This window comes from Prionailurus bengalensis, chromosome B1 (assembly GCF_016509475.1).
Source record: "Prionailurus bengalensis isolate Pbe53 chromosome B1, Fcat_Pben_1.1_paternal_pri, whole genome shotgun sequence".
Taxonomy (NCBI): domain Eukaryota; kingdom Metazoa; phylum Chordata; class Mammalia; order Carnivora; family Felidae; genus Prionailurus; species Prionailurus bengalensis.
Window position 1 is genome coordinate 134,335,258 of NC_057344.1, and position 18,990 is coordinate 134,354,247.

An 18,990-nucleotide genomic window follows, 5' to 3' on the forward strand; every position below is an offset into this window, starting at 1 on the left:
ACTTCTTATTCAACACATCTCGAGAGGCAAGGGAAACAAAAGCAAAAATGAACTACTGGGACCTCATCAAAATAAAAAGCTTCTGCACAGCAAAGGAAACAATCAGCAAAACTAAAAGGCAACCAACAGAATGGGAGAATGTATTTGCAAACGACATACCGGATAAAGGGTTAGTATCCAAAATCTATAAAGAACACATCAAACTCAACACCCAAAAAAACAAATAATCCAGTGAAGAAATGGGAACAAGACATGAACAGACACTTCTCCAACGAAGACATCCAGATGGCCAACTGACACATGAAAAAATGCTGAACATCATTCATCATCAGGGAAATACAAATCAAAACCACAATGAGATACCACCTCACACCTGCCAGAAGAGCTAACATTAACAACTCAGGCAACAACAGATATTGGCGAGGATGTGGAGAAAGAGGATCTCTTTTGCACTGCTGGTGGGAATGCAAGCTGGTGCAGCCACACTGGAAAACAGTATGGAGGTTCCTCAAAAACCTAAAAATAGAACTACCCTACAACCCAGCAATTGCACTACTAGGTGTTTATCCACGGGATACAGGTGTGCTGTTTCAAAGGGGCACATGCTCCCCCATGTTTACAGCAGCACTATCAACAATAGCCAAAGTATGGAAACAGCCCAAATGTCCATCGATGGATGAATGGATAAAGAAGATGTGATATAAATATACAATGGAGTATTACTCGGCAATCAAAAAGAATGAAATCTTGCCATTTGCAACTACATGGATGGAACTGGAAGGTATGATGCTAAGTGAAATTAGTCAGAGAAAGACAAATATCGTATGACTTCACTCATATGAGGACTTTAAGAGACAAAACAGATGAACGTAAGGGAAAGGAACACAAAAATAATATAAAAACAGGGAGGAGGATAAAACATAAAAGACTCTTAAATATGGAGAACAGAGGGTTCCTGGAGGGCGTGTGTGAGGGGGGATGGGCTAAATGGGAAAGGGGCATTAAGGAATCTACTCCTGAAATCAGTGTTGCACTATATGCTAATTTGGAGATAAATTTAAAAAATAAAATAAACAAACATTAAAACATAAAATAAAATATAAAATAAAACTGATTTCAAATTAAAAAAAAGAGAGTCGGCTGCTTAGCCAACTGAGCCACCCAGGTGCCTCAAATTCAACCTACACTTTTTAAAAAAATATTTAAAAATACCCATTTTATCAGGTGTGTGAAGTTAATGTTAAGTCTATGAAACGTGAGATATTAGATAAAAGAGCTAAACAGATCTGAAACCTAGTCAGATAACACTAATACCCCTGCTTTCCAGATTTATTCCCCCTTCATTCCAAGAGCTTAACTCTGAATCCCCCCCTTCACATAGGCTGCCCTGAGCCCTCCATCTCCAGGGGCTCAAGGCAGTCGGCACCACAGCTGCCAGCAGCCCAAGAACCCTGAGCAGAAACTAGACGGAGCCACCACCATGTTAAAATGAATGCTAACTGGCAACACAGCACAGGTCCAAGACGAAAGGTTCACATCTGCTCAAACTGTTGACAGCAGATGACCTTGGGCCAAGAAAACCCCATGCTCCAATCACCAAACCTATAGAGGATTTTGTTCCTTTCAAATATCCATTCAGAAAATATCCCAGGGCCATCTAGCATGGTCCTATGGCCTAACATATTACATCTGAGGAGCTTTGAGACCTTGGAGAAATCTCAACTTGGCTTATCTTTTCTTCACCAAGAAAGCAAAAAGTTGACTAGGATTCTCTCCCCTGGAAGGTCTATTAGAAATCCCATTGGTTCAATTTATCTAGGTTCACCGCTTTATGACGACCACTTGAAACTTTCTCCTAGGCACCAAGTAGTAGATAGTTTGGACTCCACTGACCTCTAACTGTTTCATGTGTGGAGGCTGATGTACACACTAGACTGTCATCTCTCCTGGGGCAGCACCAATACTTGCCTGGCATCCCACCCTGTGCTTAAGCATATGGTGGAGCATTTGGCAGACAATGCAAATATTTGCTAGTTTGCCTTAAACTTGTTTTAAAGCAATTTTTAGTGGCATGGTTTTTTGTTTTTAAAGAAAATATGTTTAAATTTCCCCCTTATCTGTTTTTTAAACTAGGAAAACAGTTATTTGATAAATAAGGCAAAGAAAATCCCACTAAATTCTTTACTGTCTGAATTATAAGGCAGGCTGGCTGACTGACCATTGTGAGGGAAGATCTCACTTCATTTCACTCTAACTTAATTTGCTGCCTACCTCTCCCCCTAGCCCAGCACACAATGTTTAGTAAATATCATTACAGTGAATTTTCATAACTTATGGGAGTTATGAGTTCTGCCATTTTGGCCATTTCTACCACTTGTTTTCCTCCCGCTTTCCCATTTTTCCTCAGCCTCCAAATAAGTCACATGGTGAAAACATCCAGAGACACTCCATCTCAACAGCTGACTGTGGATGGAGACATAACCTCTTTAAACCAAAAGCTGACACCCCAGAGGAACAGATTTTCCTTCTTCAAGATAAGGGTTATCTTTCCAGTTAAGCATCCTGGAGTCTGTTTTGGTTTTGTTTTTAAACCTTAAGGAATTTTACCTTCTAGCACTAGGTAAGACTGATATCTGGGTGCCCACAAAAGCCTTTGAGCAATGGATATGCAAATTAGAATGTTTATACAATAGATGTGACTAAACCAAGGACAGTACCTTAACAGATAAGCTTCAAAACAAATTCACTTCAAACATTTCACTTTGCACTACTAATCTGAATTTTGGAGTAACTAACTGGTGCTAATTTAGAATTCCAGTGATAAGATGTGTGCTCTGATTCTCTTCATTCAAACACAATGCTGCCATTTACAAAGGAGCAGAAAAAGGAATTTCTTCTTTGTTTAAAAAGATAAAGTATTTTGGTTACTTGAAAAAGCCAGAGTTGAATAACATTCTGTATTATATTTGTGACTCACTTTCAAATGAGAGGTCACCATACCCCCACTCCTTTTTTAGGTGGTAAATAAAACAGAACTTCAGTTTCAGAGTTGCTTATAATTTACAGGGAAATCTTTATAATCTTTAGAAATACTTTGCCTTCAACATTTTAACCTCTTACTTTCACTTTTGTATGGTTTAGATCTCAGAAAAACTAACTGGGGTAGAGGAAGTCTTAACTTTTTTTTTTTTTTTGCTCTACAATGTCAGTGTTCCCCCAAACAAAAACAATAGCTCAAAACCTTCCTGAAACTTTCTTATGATAAATACCGTGATTGGGTTGTAGATTATAAAACGGAGCGAACGGTACTCATGATCTCTATGTTTTACAGCATATAAGTTATGGCCCAATAAAAATACTTTTTTAAAGACCTTCCTGAAAATCACATTTCAGTATCCGTCATCAGCAATTTAGCTCAGACCTGAGTTCTCTTGGGTCAACATGATCCCAAAGCCAAAAAGGAGTCTCACAACCCAAAAGCCATTGACATCCATGCCCCCAATTCTCCAGAACCTTCCATCTCAAATTTTCCTTCACACCAGAATTGTCCCAGATACAAAATTTCACTCACCTCAACCGACTGAGAAGGCATCTTCAGCTTGGTGAGCTTGGCTTTCGCAGGCACTTTTAAGTCTGTTTTTTCAAAGGTCTGCTGCCTGTAGTCCTCTGGCAGTGGTTTCAGTTCAGGAGACTCACTTGGAGCCTGATCTTGACCATCCATGGGCCGGACATAAGCCGTGGGCTTCTGCTGCATTGCCACAGTTTTTGAGGGGAGGGAAGGTGGGGGGAAAGTCTGAGAAGGTGGCTGGGGAGGGGCTACCCCAAGGCTGGCAACTGCCACTAAACTGTCTTGAGGGGTCTCTTTATCATGGACCTTGACCACTAGGTCTTTGGGAGATTTGGCCGGGCAATAGCCTTTATTGTTACTGTTACTGCTGTGAACCTTGTTGCTTCCTTGTGTCCTGGGAAGAGTCTGCTGGTTGGAATGTACAGGTGACAAGGGGGCCACTGGGGAAGGCAAAGAGAGCAAGGGAGAGAGCTCCCTCTCTGGAGCAGAGTCTGTCACCAAAGCACAGCGGTCTCCATCAGCTCTGCGGTCACCTTTTTTGTGATGAGCAGAGCCGCACCCCTCCTGACCGAGGCGATCTTGGGTCAGGTGCTGGCTGTCTGGTGGGCCATAGCCTCTGACATGAGGATTTGACATTGGTTCCATTCTTGGCTGTGCCATCTTTGGATTGTGGCTGATGTTACCAACAGGAAGTGGTCCGGAGGCAGGAGTGTTAATAGGCTGGTGGTGGGCACTGGTGTGGAAGGGGTGGGGTGGAATGCTGCTCCCCTTCTCAGGAAATGAAGGATATCTTGGCTTTCCCAACCTATTTTCAGAAGCATCCAAGCGATGAGGGTGGGACTTGGTACTGAGGAACTCCTTCATTTCTTCATAGTTTCCCAACATGTTCTGTATTCGACTGGATAGCTCATCACCTTTTTCTGTCTGAAAAAGGAAAGACAGCAGAGTTAGATACCAGAAAAAAAAAAAAAATCTAAGGAAAACCACTATTTAATAAACAATGTTACATAATACCATTTAAAAGGGGAAAAATAACCACAAAACTTCAATTTAATGTGACAGGAAACGTAACATGAAATTTAAACTCAGTTCCCCTGTTGAGAAGCCTGTCACGGACAAATATTACTAAAGACAAGAGACTGACATTACAAAAGACTATAAACTTTGGTAATTTGCACAACAATGTTCAGAGAATTTTCATAGTTTGTTTTCAAAACCAACCTAAGATAAGTTGTCTTATTTTCACGTTTGTGACCCTTGTTCAAACTCATTTTCAATGCAGAGTTAAATACGGTGATAAATCAGACTTCCTAGTATTCAATAAATACCTTGTAGGGCTCTCCAAAAAGGGGGATCTTTTCAGGAAATGCCTCTTTCTCTTGGTGAGCTTCCTGGTTGCGTCTTTCCTTCTCTCTAATTCGAAGCAGATTTCTGTCTTCATTGTACAAGCTGTTTCAGATGCCACAAAAGAACAAAAACAATAAAATTTATCATGTCCAAAGTTTTGCTATGCATATGTAGATGTGTGAAGGAGGCCAGGATAGGTCAACAAGAAGGTATGACAAGGGAGATATTTTCAAGAAAGCCTAAGTCCCCTCAACCCACTCTTGGATTAAGGCTGTGACCCTCCAGCTGCGGGTCCTGGCTCCAGAAACCTAAGCATTCACTCTGGAATACTGCCTTCATGGCTCAGAACTGATTCCAAACTGAACAGTCTTTTATAGGCAGTCATGGAAGAGAGACAAGATTAATGATATTTTTACTTTCAGCTTGCAAAATATGGGGTAGAGGTAGAAGCTTTTCATCTGAAGGAGTCAGCAGGATGTGAACTTTAAAAAGGCTGTTTTCCTGGATCAGTATTATACATTCTGGAAGATTAAAATCAAAAGGCTTATTTCATAATTAAAAGATTACCAACCACCCCAAACAGCATTTACTTTATTCTCAGCTTATTCTACTGGGAGTGTCTTGGCATGTAAATCCGAAAAGATAATTTTTATTTCTCATTTCAAACGTCAAGGATGGGAAAATCCAATTGTAGATGTCATCTCTACCTACCGAGAAGTCTGATAATCTGCTTGCCCTAAACCACATACAACTATATCCTACATCCTTTTAAATCACATAAAAATACATCCTAAATCATCAGCCCTGGCACCAAAGGGGTTAAAAATGCATTCACTGACAAATAAATTGAAGAGATGGAAACCAAAAAGAGTGCGGTTTTAGCCAGCATATAAACCAAAAGTGGGCTTGCCTCAGGTGGGCAACACAGGCCACACCCTCTCGACCCCCCACAAGGTGATGTATGAGAATAACGAAAATAAGAACTATAAGCCAACTTTTGTCCTCATAACACTTCCTTCTAGGGTATCTACTGAATCCTTTCCCTCAACATTATGTAAATAAATAAGTAGGAAATTTTTCAATTGTCTTGCCAAGACAATATATACCTTTAGAAACTCGCCCCCATCTCAGACACCCCTTTTCCTGGCCTCTCTGCTCTCATGTCTCTATTTCCTCTGGCAAGAGCCTACTTACTGGTCTCTCTGCCTCCCCAACATCTTGTCCCTCTAAATTAACCTTCTCATGGAAAGAAATCCAATCTAAAACTCTGGTTTTCATGGCACTATCCATATTTTAAAATAAGAATTGGACAGCTCTTTGCTGCTGCAGAATAAACTCTAAATCTTTGCTTTGGCATTAAAATTCCCCCATAATCGGGTACAGATCTACTCTAGATATTATCCTACTGTCTCTAGATATTATCCTACTGTCTCCCTTGCAGGCCTGCCACAAGCATTCTCTTGACAGTCATGTCCATTCCCCAAACATACCCTGTTAAAGATACCCTCTTGCTCCAATCCCCACCCCAAAAACCCTGAATGATATCCAATTCTTCCAGGACCAGCTTACACACAAAATATGATTCTCCTGCAGACCACATCTATATTCCAGGCATACCAGACTATTCCCTGCTCCTCACTGACATCCTGAACTTCAATGCTTTTATTCTAAACAATTTCCTCTGCTTCTCTCTCAACCTCACACCCCCATCCCCAATTTTCAGCCACCAGCAAATCTCAGGAGTGAAGGTTCCAGTGTTACTCACCCTAAAGGGTTCCTCAAATCCACCAAGTATGTGCTGCTAGAACATACTGATTGCTTCTCTCTCCTCCTCCCCTTCCCCCTAGAATTTGCTTCTCCATCAAAATAGAACGACTCATATTTCTCTCTTTCCTGATACTAAAGCATGGTACTTTGCATTGAAACTTATCATTTAAGTATTTTTTTAATTGAAAAAAAAAAAAACAGCTGCTATTGCTTACAGTATATTTTTTAAAACTTACTTGTAATTACAAAACAAACAAAAAAACGCTGAAAGACATATGCAAAAACAATTTTTAAAAAATAGTCATCGGGGCGCCTGGGTGGCTCAGTCAGTTAAGCGTCCGACTTCGGCTCAGGTCATGATCTCATGGTCCGTGAGTTCAAGCCCCACGTCGGGCTCTGTGCTGACAGCTCGGAGCCTGGAGCCTGCTTCAGATTCTGTGTCTCCCTCTCTCTCTGACCCTCCCCCGTTCATACTCTGACTCTGTCTCAAAAATAAATAAATGTTAAAAAAAATAAAATGAAATAAAATAAAATAAAATAAAATAAAATAAAATAAAATAAAATAAAATAAAATAAAATAAAAATAAAAGTCATCTAGGAGCACCTGGGTGGCTCAGTCAGTTGAGCGCCTGACTCTGGCTCAGGTCATGATCTCAAGGCTTGACCTTGTGGGTTCGAGCCCAACATGCGCTCTCTGCTGTCAGCGCTGAGCCCACTTCAGGATCCTCTGTCTCCCTCTCCCTCTCTCTCTCTCTCTCTCTCTCTCTCTCTCTCTCTGCTCCTTTGCCACTCATGTTCTCTCTCTCTCAACAATAAATTTTTTGTTTTAAACATAGCCCTCTAAAAAGTGATTTGCAGCTATTTCTACAGCCTTAAGGTAGTGGGGGGCTAAGCTACCTGGCTAAATTCACCAGGATGTGGCAAAGAATTACCTGCTCAGACCACTGTTACCAAAAACTTTTCCTAAATGATGGATATCTCGATGTCCTACTTTCAGAGAACTACAAAGTGAACAATTTATGTCAGTCAACATACTGAAAAAAGTGAAGGAAAGAAAAACTAAACCAGAAACTAGCCATGGAGTATTCTTTAACAAAGTCTGAATCTCACATGTTTTGGACAATTAGATTTATTTCTGGTTGAAAGAAGCACAGTGGACTTGATGACCACTCTGGAATTCCTTTCAATTAGCTTAGAATTTTGGTAATTCCTCGTTGGCCCAAAAAACAATCACGTAACATTAACATACGTAATGTTAACATACATCCATGGGAGCCAATAAGAGGGTTGATCAGGAAATAACTTTATTCTTTCAAACTTGCTTTTACAGCCACTTTGTTTACAGAGGGCGTGGGGCATGCAACTACCTCTGGGCAACCTGAACTGCCAAGTTTCTCTTTTCCAAAGCTACTTGGTACTGTACCCCGAATGGGCACGCACAAGGAGAAGCGGCCTCCCAAGGGCGTCCGCTTTACCGTTCTCACCACGAAGGGAGTTCTCCCTTTTCGGATTCTGCTGGGGACAAGGGCAGAGTCCCTGTGGCTTTATTGGCGTGGCGTGTTCACAGCCTCTGGCTCTGCTTCATGAGTAACTGCTTCTGAATAACTGCTACCCTTGTCTCAGAAAAGGGAACTACAAATGGCTTAAGTCTCCGTTCAGGATTGAAAAGCGAGGATGTGAACAGCAGCACCTCAACCGTCAGGCTGCTTGGGGTCCTCACTTAGTTTTCCTGTTGACTCCACACGTACCTTTAAGAAAAGCTACCCTGGCTTAAAATGACTGAAGTGTTTCCAAATTAATCAGCACAGCCTTATCTTAGCATCTGGTACATTCCACCACGCTCGCTTCCAGGTATAAAGACTGCTATGGAAATAATGAGAAGAACCCAATTTGACAAAATTCCTAACACTGGCTTATTGCTGTGTGATTCAAATATCAAGGTACCTCCCACAGGGGAGAAATCCTATTAAATTAGGGACTCTGCTTAATTACAAGTTTTACTTCACTAGTTTAAAAAAAGTGAAAAACCCACACCAAGATTTTATTGGCAACATACATAATACTACACCAATCTTGAAACAAGCGTTGAATATATTTTTTTCTTATTAATTATTACCCTTCGACTGGAAAACCCAAAAATAGGGAGATGAGGAAAGACCACAGGAATGTCACTGATAGGATGAGTTTTAGGAGGTCTAGACTTTGAGAGAGAAACTCTCTCTCACCTACCCTAGGGTCTCACTCCCTAGAGGGCCGGGGAAGGCAGAAGAGACAGGAAGTGACCAGTCCACAGTTGCCAGGACTACACAGGACAAGGTGAGACCTCATTCTTCTGGACTGTCCACCTTCTCACCTTGCAACTAACAGAGTTTTGCCAACTGTACTAGGTAGGAAGCTTTCTGGTTTATTTGGCTTTTACTTATTGTAAGTTTGCAATGGCTTCAAGGATGGTTTGTTCAAGTTCGTAAGCAAATTTTTTCATGAGTATCTTCTTTTTCTTGGTTCTATTCTGGCATCGGGGGAAATACAAATTTTAAAAATATTAACGCAAGTAGTAGCATGAGTAAGTAAATCACTGTTCAGCCTTATATGTCATTGTTTTTAACTCAAGGTACAAGCAAAGAGCGAGTGGATAGAATTTTAAATGAGGGGATTTTAGGTAGCAGTACATGTCCTACAAGATTCACAAACTGTTAATTACCTTTGAATAATTACAAGCTGACTACCACTTCATTTAATTAAAGGTGGCATTTTTCCTCTGTTGTGGAGGAGAAAATATTCTCCCTCATGGGATAACCTCATCCCAACATCAGCATTTCACTGTTAGACTTTCTCACGGTTCCATGCAGAATGGAGTGAGCTAGGAGTTCTCCTTCCCTTTGCATTAGATGAGAGGTTCCCAAACCAGCAAGCATTAGCATCACGCGGGGGGGGGGGGGATCAGAACACAGAGGGCAAAAAAGACCTGCCTCCAGAGTTTCTGAGTCAGTAGATCTAACGCAGGGCCTGAGATGTGCACGTGTAACAGATTTCTAGGTGGTCCTGAGGAGCACAAGATAGTACACTCTTCTTGGGCTATGTGGAGCACTCGAACAAAGCTTACCAAAAAACAAGAGCAATGAAGACAGCAACAGCAGCAGAGCCTAGCACGTCCACCACTTAGCATCTGTTGTTCAGTCGGCACTGATTCAGGTACAGCACATCAGTCTCCTATTTAATTTTCACAACAACTCTGTGAGAGGGAGATTATTAACCCCATTTTCCAGGTGAACGAAAAGAAAGCTCAGAGATTAACCTGCTATTAAATAATAGACCTTAAAATTCGAATGCAGATCTGCTTGGCACCAAAGCGTGTGCTCTTAACCACAGTTCTGCTGGCAAAGCTTTCAGGCTGTGTTAAATAGGGCAACAACAAAGAAGGTGGGCTGTGTGTTCACAATTCCTTGGTCTCAAAGAGGGACACATCGATTAATTCAGGTTTTATTCCTGCCGGCAGAGCAATCTCAGAGCCACAAGATGCGTTTGCTTAAATGTGTCCACACAGGTCTGTCTTTGCCGAAGGACCTAACAGAGAGCCCTTTGAGAGAGGGATGGCTGGCAGCATGAAGTGGCTCCTCAAATTATAAACACTGCACTACAAATTCTCATTTTGGAAACTTTTTTGTTGTTGTTAGAGCTTTCTTGAATTTACAGACTTGAGGTCACTGGCCCCATAATAACCTCTGGATTCACAAGTCATCTCCAATGTGCTAGAGGCTCTTTGCATTAATATCTTTAAAGAACAGGCTGCAAATAAATTTGTACCAAAGCAGCCATTACATGCCCAATATCTGGCTCCACTCCCAGTAACTTCTGGCCACTGACCTAGGCCTCAATGCTAGTTGTCTGGTGGGCCCAGGAGTCCCTACCTGGGGAGAGAAAGACCAAGTCACGTGACAACTTCAAGCAGCTGAATGCATTCAAAAACAAGTCCACAGTGTCGAAATACCCCTGGGGAGAGGGTGCAAAGTCTGCCCACCCGGCAGATATCCATGAGTTCCACGGAAAGTCTGCTTTAAGTATTCTAAATCAGGGGATTCCTTTCAGGAGCCACGTTGTTGCTTTTGGATCATATGCTACCGTCCACCATCTATCTGCAAAGGTTGCAGCGCTGATACACCAAAAGGATCTCTGCGAACGGCAACAAACCACCTCCTGCCACTTTTTTTTTTTTTTTTTTTTAAGTGAACTAGAAGGACCAAAGGGGGAAGCACAGGCCTCACATCCCAGGGCCCAGTGTGCCCTGCAGAACACAACCGCACGAGACATCACTGCGCTGGCCTGCACCACCCATGTCTTCGGTGACAGAATCCCACCATTCTCATCCACGCAGGAGCCGGGATGAAGCCTGGAAGTCTGAAACAAGCCAGGATAGGACGCTCTCACTTTCAGAGAGGTTGTGAAACTCCTGAGGAATTCGGAGCTGCCCATTCAGCCCCTGAATGCAGTCATTTAGTCAACCCCATGCTGGGGCCTGTCAGGGCACATTGATTCCGACTTTTCAAATGCTCCTCCTTGGGGTTTCGGATGGACGTGTTAGAACACTGTGATAAAAATGAAGAAATCCCAGCTCTGTGAGCATTAATGAGAGCAATCCCTCTTTCTCACTTTCCCTCACACAAAAAAGGAAAGACCGTATGTGGAAGGAGGAAAAGACGGCAACAGGAAGGCCCAAGCTGAACACGAGCAGTGGGGCAGCGTGCCGGCCTGGCCATCATCTGGCTTCGAGCACCTTCTTCCAGGCTGGAGCCCACGGGCCCTGCTGCTAATCTAGGTTAGTCATGCAGGATCGCTGAATGCCACTGGGCGCTTCCATGGCAACCCTGGGCCCACGGGGCAGGCTATGCACAGCTGACTACCCATTTATCACCCTTGACTGGCCACTTCACACAGACCTGCCTCTGATAGATGGGACCAACTCTCTCTAGAACTCGCGTTTAAAAGTTTAATTCTCCCTTGGGGGACAGTGTAATTTCTCCTGTGTATTTATCTCTCTAGGCATGGAAGAGACATTTGTTGGGAAGGAAAGGAAAAATCCTAAAATCAGCCACGTACGTTAAATTTGGAAAGGAACAAGTCTTTTATACTGTTTTAGGAGAGAGTGATGCCATTCGGATTTGAATGTAGCAAGGAAGGATAAAGCAAAACGTAAAACTCTCAAGTCTGTTCACAGATGTTGGGCAACCCTGGTTTAGAGACTGGTGATATATGTGCCACAGAGGCAAAAGAACAGCAGGCTTGGGTTCTCACTCTTGTGCAAGTGACTTTTTTATTTTCAAAGCTACCCTCTATTGACTTTTTAAGTCCATCTTCTGGCCCTTTTTTCCCCATGTTCCTCTAGTCCTATAATCTAACATCCAGGGGACGTTTTTCAAACACTGGCTTTACAGAAAAAGGTCAATATATGCTTCAAAGCACAAAATTAGTCTTGCCATTAAACTGTATCACTCATAAACACAATTTAAACATGAGAAATCAAAGTGGCTCCAAGTTTGGAAGCAGAAGAAATGTTGCTTCAAAGAATGGAGGATTGGGGCACCTGGGTGGCTCAGCTGGTTAAGTGTCCAACTTCGGCTCAGGTCATGATCTCATGGTTTGTGGGTTCGAGTCCCACATCGGGCTCTGTGCGAAAGCTCAGAGCCTGAAGCCTGCTTCGGACTCTGTGTCTCCCTCCCTCTCTCTGCTCCTCCCCCACTCATACTCTCGAAAATAAACATTTAAAAATCAAAAACAAAGAACGGAGGATTTTTTTCCTCTTTCACTTTTTGCATGGGAAAAGTTTTGCAACAGGCTTTCTCACAATAAAAATCACTCCACTAAATCTTCCAGGAATTTCACCTTCATAAGAAAAAACAAAAACCAAAACAAAGAATCCTTAATTTTAAAAACAAAATCTGATTTAACATAAAGTATCAGCTTAGTGAAAAGGCAAAATAGCACTATGCCACTGTTGTTTTCCTGGAGGCACTCCCAGGGGATCTTCTCAAAGTGACAGCTCTCTGCTGGCCACAGAAGACTGAGCCTCATTAGGATACTGAAAGAGTTGTAGGTAACTTCATTTTGCAAAATTAAATCAACCTTTAAGATATGTTGACATAATTTACAAGGAATCCTTTGAATTTCAAATTGAGACAGCCTCTACCTGGGCAAACAACTGAAAAAGTAAGTCACTTGTAATAAGAGACATGCTAATTTTTACCTTTCAAAATGAACCTGCCGCGTGCCAGGTACTTTTCCGCATGCATGTTAATATGTGGCAAAGGTCCGAAAGGATTACCTTTACAAAAATCTATCAAGAAGGAGCACCAGATTAGGATGAAGGAAGTTAACTGGTAGTGTGGTGGTTTAGGGAGTATTTTAACATTCTTTTCACAAGAAAGTATCCATTTGGGGCGCCTGGGTGGCTCAGTCAGTTAAGTGTCCAACGCTTGATTTTGGCTCATGATCTCACGGTTCATGAGTTCGAGCCCTGCTTGGGATTGATTCTCTCTCTCTCTCCCTCTCTCTGCCCCTCCCCTGCATATGCACACTCTCTCTCAAAAATAAATTTTTTTAAAAAGTGTCCATTTAATATTTGTGTGGTTAAAATTTTTTGACTGAAAACAAAAGAAACTAGGGCGCCAGGATGGGTCAGTCGGTTAAGCGTCCAATTCTTGGTTTCAGCTCAGGTCATGATCTCACAGTTTGTGAGTTCAAGCCCTGACACTGATAACAAGAAGGCTGCTTGGGATATTCTCTTTCTCTCTCTCTCTCTCTCTCTCTCCCTCTTTCTCTGTCTCAAAATAAACAAATAAACTTTAAAAAACAAAGAAATTGCCTTATATAACATCAAGATCAGGGCTAAAGAACAGGGTGTTGAACATCTTGGCAGTAACTCTCACTGGAAGCCCTGAAAACTGATTTTGGACCCTGGACTCCACCTTTGATCATTATGAATAATTATAGACCCATCTGCATAAAGCAGTGTGTTAGAGACTATGTTGCAAAGTTCAAACACGAGCAGCTGTTTTTTGGAAAAGTAGTCTCACTTATAGCCTGTTTTGGTTACCTCAACAGATCATAAATATATTCCAAGAGGCACTTTTTTTACCCTATAGATGGAAAAGCACAAGAATTTGTCTTCACTGATTTTCAAAGAGCAGTGGGGGAAGCTGTGTGTGTGAGGATACACAGCCCCAATAAGGAGAGGAGAGAGGAAAGGAGACAGATGAGCTACTGCACTCCTATGTGTCCTTCTGCTACTGCACTCCAAGTCCTTCACCTTTTAAATACATTTTAAATATACATTAAAACAAACAAAAACAAACAAAAAATAAAACTAGTGCTGAGGAAGGCCGTCAAGCAAATGGAACAATTACACAAACCACACCAGTGAAAAGAAATCACTTCTGACCTTGAAGATTTGGCAATCTATGTGTGAGGGCTTAATGAAAGTTGCTTTTAATGCCATTTGAAATGAGAACATATTACTGTTACTGAGAAATTCTAGAAAATGCAGCCTCTGACAGGGGTTCCCTAAAATGCAGACAGTTCTTACCCACATTAACTGAAAGCACATACAGAAATCACCGCCTCCCACAGGGGCAACAGGCTCACTAGAAATAAATCTGCCACCTGATGATTTATGTCCTCCTATTTACTTATAAAGGCCCCTGGTATTGGGAGCTACCTCAGACCACCTGCCTTACTGGCAACTGCACATTTGGCCCCAGTCAGAAGCATGGGCAGAAGCTGTTGGCTCTTCCCCCTGCAGGTCTCACCTGTACTAGAATCAACCAGAGCACTGGCCTCCCTACCATGTCATTCTTCTTACACACTCAGCTGACCATTAAGGACCACATCACATACCTATAAAGTGAGGGTGGGGAAAGTCTGTCTCCTTAGAGCCTCAAATTAAAAGAATGTGGTGGTTACTAAGAAAGAAGTAGAATAGCAAGCTCAAAGTTTTGGGTTTTTTTATTGCTTGTCTCATTTAATTTATACTCAAAAACGGGGGTCATTAACTCTATTAAGCATCCACAATTCAAATAAAGTGTTGTGTGGACTTCCTCATTTCTCATTTGGAGCACAGCCCCAACAGGCTCTTTGTCCTGGGCCACTCAGCTCCACACAGCTGCCTCAGTGAACTTCTAAAAATCATGAATCTGATCTTGTTATTCAGCGATTTACAACTTTTCTGACCCCAACGCTCCCTACAAGATTAAAACTGACAGACGGTTAAGCCAAGCAACACCCTTCATTACCTGGCTTCAACTTACCTTTAATCTTGGGGCGGGGGCGCGCAGGTTAAGACTTCTTTCTCATTTCTCACCCAAAAATGCGCAAGACCCAGTTTTGCCCCCTCTCTCTCTTCTAGACACTATGAACACAAGGAACTGGGACGCGTGGGGAAAAGCAAAGCCCTGGTCTTGGCCAATTCTCTAATGAATTCCCCCAGCCTTCTGAAATATCCTTGCCTCTCCATCACAGTCCCCAGCCGGGACCTCCACTCTCACTTCCCAACATGGCTGTGAATGATTCCTTTCTCTGGGATACATTTGTCCTTGCAAATCTGCCCATGTTTACATTTACAAAAATGAGATGGACTGTACACGTGCCAACAGATTTTCTTTATTAGACTGTGAGCGCCTTAATGGCAAGGACTATTTCTGAGAGCACAGTGCTTAGCAAAAAATGATGCTTAATATACATCATTGATTTAATGATTATATTCGAGTATTACTCAAACAATCCAGAATTGTACTGAAGTCTGCCAGTCTTGTTCATTATTTGATGACAAAACATGATTCACTGTCTAATACCTAAAACCGATTTTACCAGACTGTTGTACCCATCAAATGACTCATCTCCCTTCCCAGGTCAGCTGTGAAAGCTGCCTCAGCTAACACCATATGTTTATCAGCTAATACGACAGGTTTATTCTTCAGTTTGCCGTATTACTCATAAAGCCCACGTATACTGTAACAAAAAAAAAAAAAGTTTTGAGTAACATTTATAGCAAATACACATTTAACTTTAAAATTTTTTTCATGTTTGTTCATTTTTGAGAGAGAGAGAGAGAGAGAGAGAGAGAGAGAGGGACAGAGCATGAGTGGGGGGAAGGATAGAGAGAGAGGGAGATACAGAATCCAAAGAAGGCTCCAGGCTCTGAGCTGTCAGCACAGAGCCCGACGTGGGACTCGAACCTGTGAACCATGGGACTCGAACTCGTGAACCGTGAGATCATGACCTGAGCTGAAGTCAGATGCTTACCGACTGAGCCACCCAGGCGCCCCTTAAATCAAGTAAGATTCAGAATGATATGAATGGATAAGCTGTCTCTAGGACTACGACTTCACCAACAAAAATCCCACAATGAAAAATCTTTCCATGCTGCCACAAACGCATCATGGGGAAAACAAAACAAAAAATACAAGATCTAGAGAGTTTTAAAATGCAAATGAGATTATGTGGCTCCTTCCACTGCTGACAGACCGCCACAGGCTTCCCTTAGCATTCAAGATGAAAACCCAGAAGCTGGATCTATAAGGCTCCATTCCCCAGCACACCTCCTCTTAATTGCTACCTCCGGATACATTGCCCTCCCCCCTGCCCTTCTCAAATACTAGCCACATTGGCCTTCTCATGCCTGGAACGAGTGGGGCTGTGCACTGCTGATTCCCACCTGGATGCTCTGTCCAGAGAGCTGAGGGCAACGTTGTCACTAACACCTCAGGTTAAATGAGCTCTTCAGTGAGGTCCCAGATCTGAACGGGCACTTTACCCCTCCAGCACTCCACCCTCCATCTCTTTTTATCACTATCTAAAATTACCTGGTCTATTCACTTATCTGTTTAATTATGTCTGGCCTTCCACGCTCACCTCCTCCAGGAATGTGAGCTACAGATGCCCAGTCACCTTTTCTAGCTCCACACTGTATACCCAGCACTAACCCATCAGGCTAAATGAGTATTGGCTGAATGGGTGGAATTCTGCATACAGATGCAGAACCTGAAGTCGTGGTTACTTTTTAAAAACAAAACAAATCATACAATTTGAAACAAACATTTTCAAAAGATAGTGTGTTATTTTTTTTAAAACTAGGCAGTATGGGGGCGCATGGGTGGCTCAGTTGGTTAAGCATCTGACGTCAGCTCAGGTCATAATCTCACAGTACGTGAGTTCGAGCCCTGCGCTGACAGCTCAGAGCCTGGCGCCTGCTTCAGATTCTGTCTCCCTCCCTCTCTGCCCCTCCCCCGCTTGTGCTCTGTGTCTCTCTCTCTCTCTCTCTCTCAAAAAATAAACATTTTTTTTTGTATTTTAAAAATACATACATACATACATACATAAAAACCAGGCAGTTATGGAGATCATCCTACCAAATAACGGATTTATACATCAAATTTTCAAGTACCACACAGAAAGCAAGAGACAAACCAATCATTTCCAAATTCATCTTGTGTCTCATGAGACTGCTGAAATGTCTTTAGGGAGATTGAAGGGGGGAGGGGAGCAATTCTTCTCTCAAGTAATTATTCAGGAGTAAGTTTATTTTTTGTTAAGAAGAGTCATAAGAGATCAAACATATTAAATGGATATTTTTTGTCACTTGACATTTTGAGCACCAGATAATTCCCGACATACATCAAATTGAATGAATTACATTTTGTAGAGCAGCTTAGAAAACTGCACAGGATTTACCACTTCGAAAGGAAGAGTCCCTCCCAATGACTGAACTTCTAACACGCACATTCCAGAGAACCAATTGCACCACATATGATAAGAAGAACTGTTTGAAACTGGGCCAAGGTACCAAGCACTGCTCCAGCCAGAATAAATGCTCAGCATTTAGACTTGCTAACCAACAGCAAAAAGCAACAGGAAAAGGCTTCATTTGGGAAATGAAAGGAAAAACAATGTCTATGTATTGATAAGATAATAAGAAAACTGGCAAGAGGCGATTTATTTCTCTAAAGAATATTAAGAAACATTTATTCTTTAAATAAGTACACATCAACACATTTCAGTTACTGAACAAACCAAAACAACAGTACAGCCCCTCCTCTATTCATTTAATGAAATGTATCCCATTATGGGAGTATATCTAAAACTAAAGTCCAGGCAACACACAACTTGCAGGAGAAGCCACCGACAATTATATTTTAAACCTAGTTAAACAGGCTGCTATGGACACCCCATAAGAAGAGATAAACTTTCCACGACTGAAAAACTTGTTTTAGGTTCTAACAAACACCTGGCCATAAAAAAACACAAAGATATATAACCTTATTTGCATAGCACACAAAACAGACAACTACGTAAGAATAAAGCGTTCATGTTTTTATAGAGTCATCACTTTAATCTCTTGACTTCCAGTTATCTTCTTTTGGTTAACTGCACATGTCACACTTGTTTTCACAGAGAGAAAGCTTAATGTCATAAAAACTAGAGGCAGCCTCATTATTCTATTCCGTTTCATTCCACAGACATTTCAAGTAGGAAGAACAGGGAGATTATTATAGGAGAAGAAAGCTGAAAACATGTATTGGTATTTTATATGGCAACAAGCAACAATTACATGTTTCTAAATATTCTCATTTTCATCATAACCCCAGCTCACCTCCTACCACTGGCTATAATTGGCATCTCCTTAAAACTAAACAGTAAGTCATTGTTTTTCTGGAGAAGTCTCCCTTCATTTTGACCTCTGCTAAGCAGTGTTATGAGCCTTACAAAGCTTGTCAGGATTCTTTGGGCTGGATTTTGGCCCAGCCATGGACATTTATATGCAGAATATATCATCTTTTCCCCATCACTGTCAGCAGGCAGTTCACTTACATGAAACAAAGGGTATTTATCAATCTTAATACAGCACCCTCCACCTTCTTCAACACTGGTAAAGTAGCATCTGAGATTTCACTTAATTTTTTCTTAAAAAAGTAAACTTCAGGAGTATTAGAGATTGTGTCTTTTATAATGCTTTAAAATTTCCATTTTTAACTCTCTATTTGAAAAGTGAAGCTGATACATCCATTGTAAGGAAACAATAAGCAAACATTTAAAATTACCAAATGCACTGATGATTTATATTAAAAGCCTCTCTGACTGTAAAAGAATGTCTTCAAACAGAATTGCATTTTAAATTTCATGCCACTTAAAGTTATTTAAGAGCACAAATGCACTTCTATGTTTTTCTGTAGTCCAACTCAACATCGTAAGCCTCACTAAATAAAAACAGAAAATCTATTTGTTTTCAGTCAATATTGACTCCCCTCCTATGTGCTAGACCT

The 18,990-nt window shown here is 41.6% G+C and overlaps 1 protein-coding gene across 4 annotated transcripts in view; it reads right to left on the bottom strand.

Annotated features, from left to right (window-relative positions):
• The window catches only part of AFF1 (AF4/FMR2 family member 1), a 146,553-nt gene that overhangs the window by 103,988 nt on the left and 23,575 nt on the right, over positions 1-18,990 (bottom strand). For all 4 annotated transcript variants that reach the window (XR_006296149.1, XM_043572230.1, XM_043572228.1 and 1 more), the window contains exons 2-3: positions 4,897-5,017; positions 3,572-4,492 (exon numbers count right to left, since the gene is read on the bottom strand). Coding sequence is in view for 3 of the 4 variants with exons in the window: in XM_043572230.1 (XP_043428165.1) it covers positions 3,572-4,492; positions 4,897-5,017 (1,042 nt within the window). In the remaining variant the exon portion in view is untranslated. The remainder of the gene's footprint in view (positions 1-3,571; positions 4,493-4,896; positions 5,018-18,990) is intronic.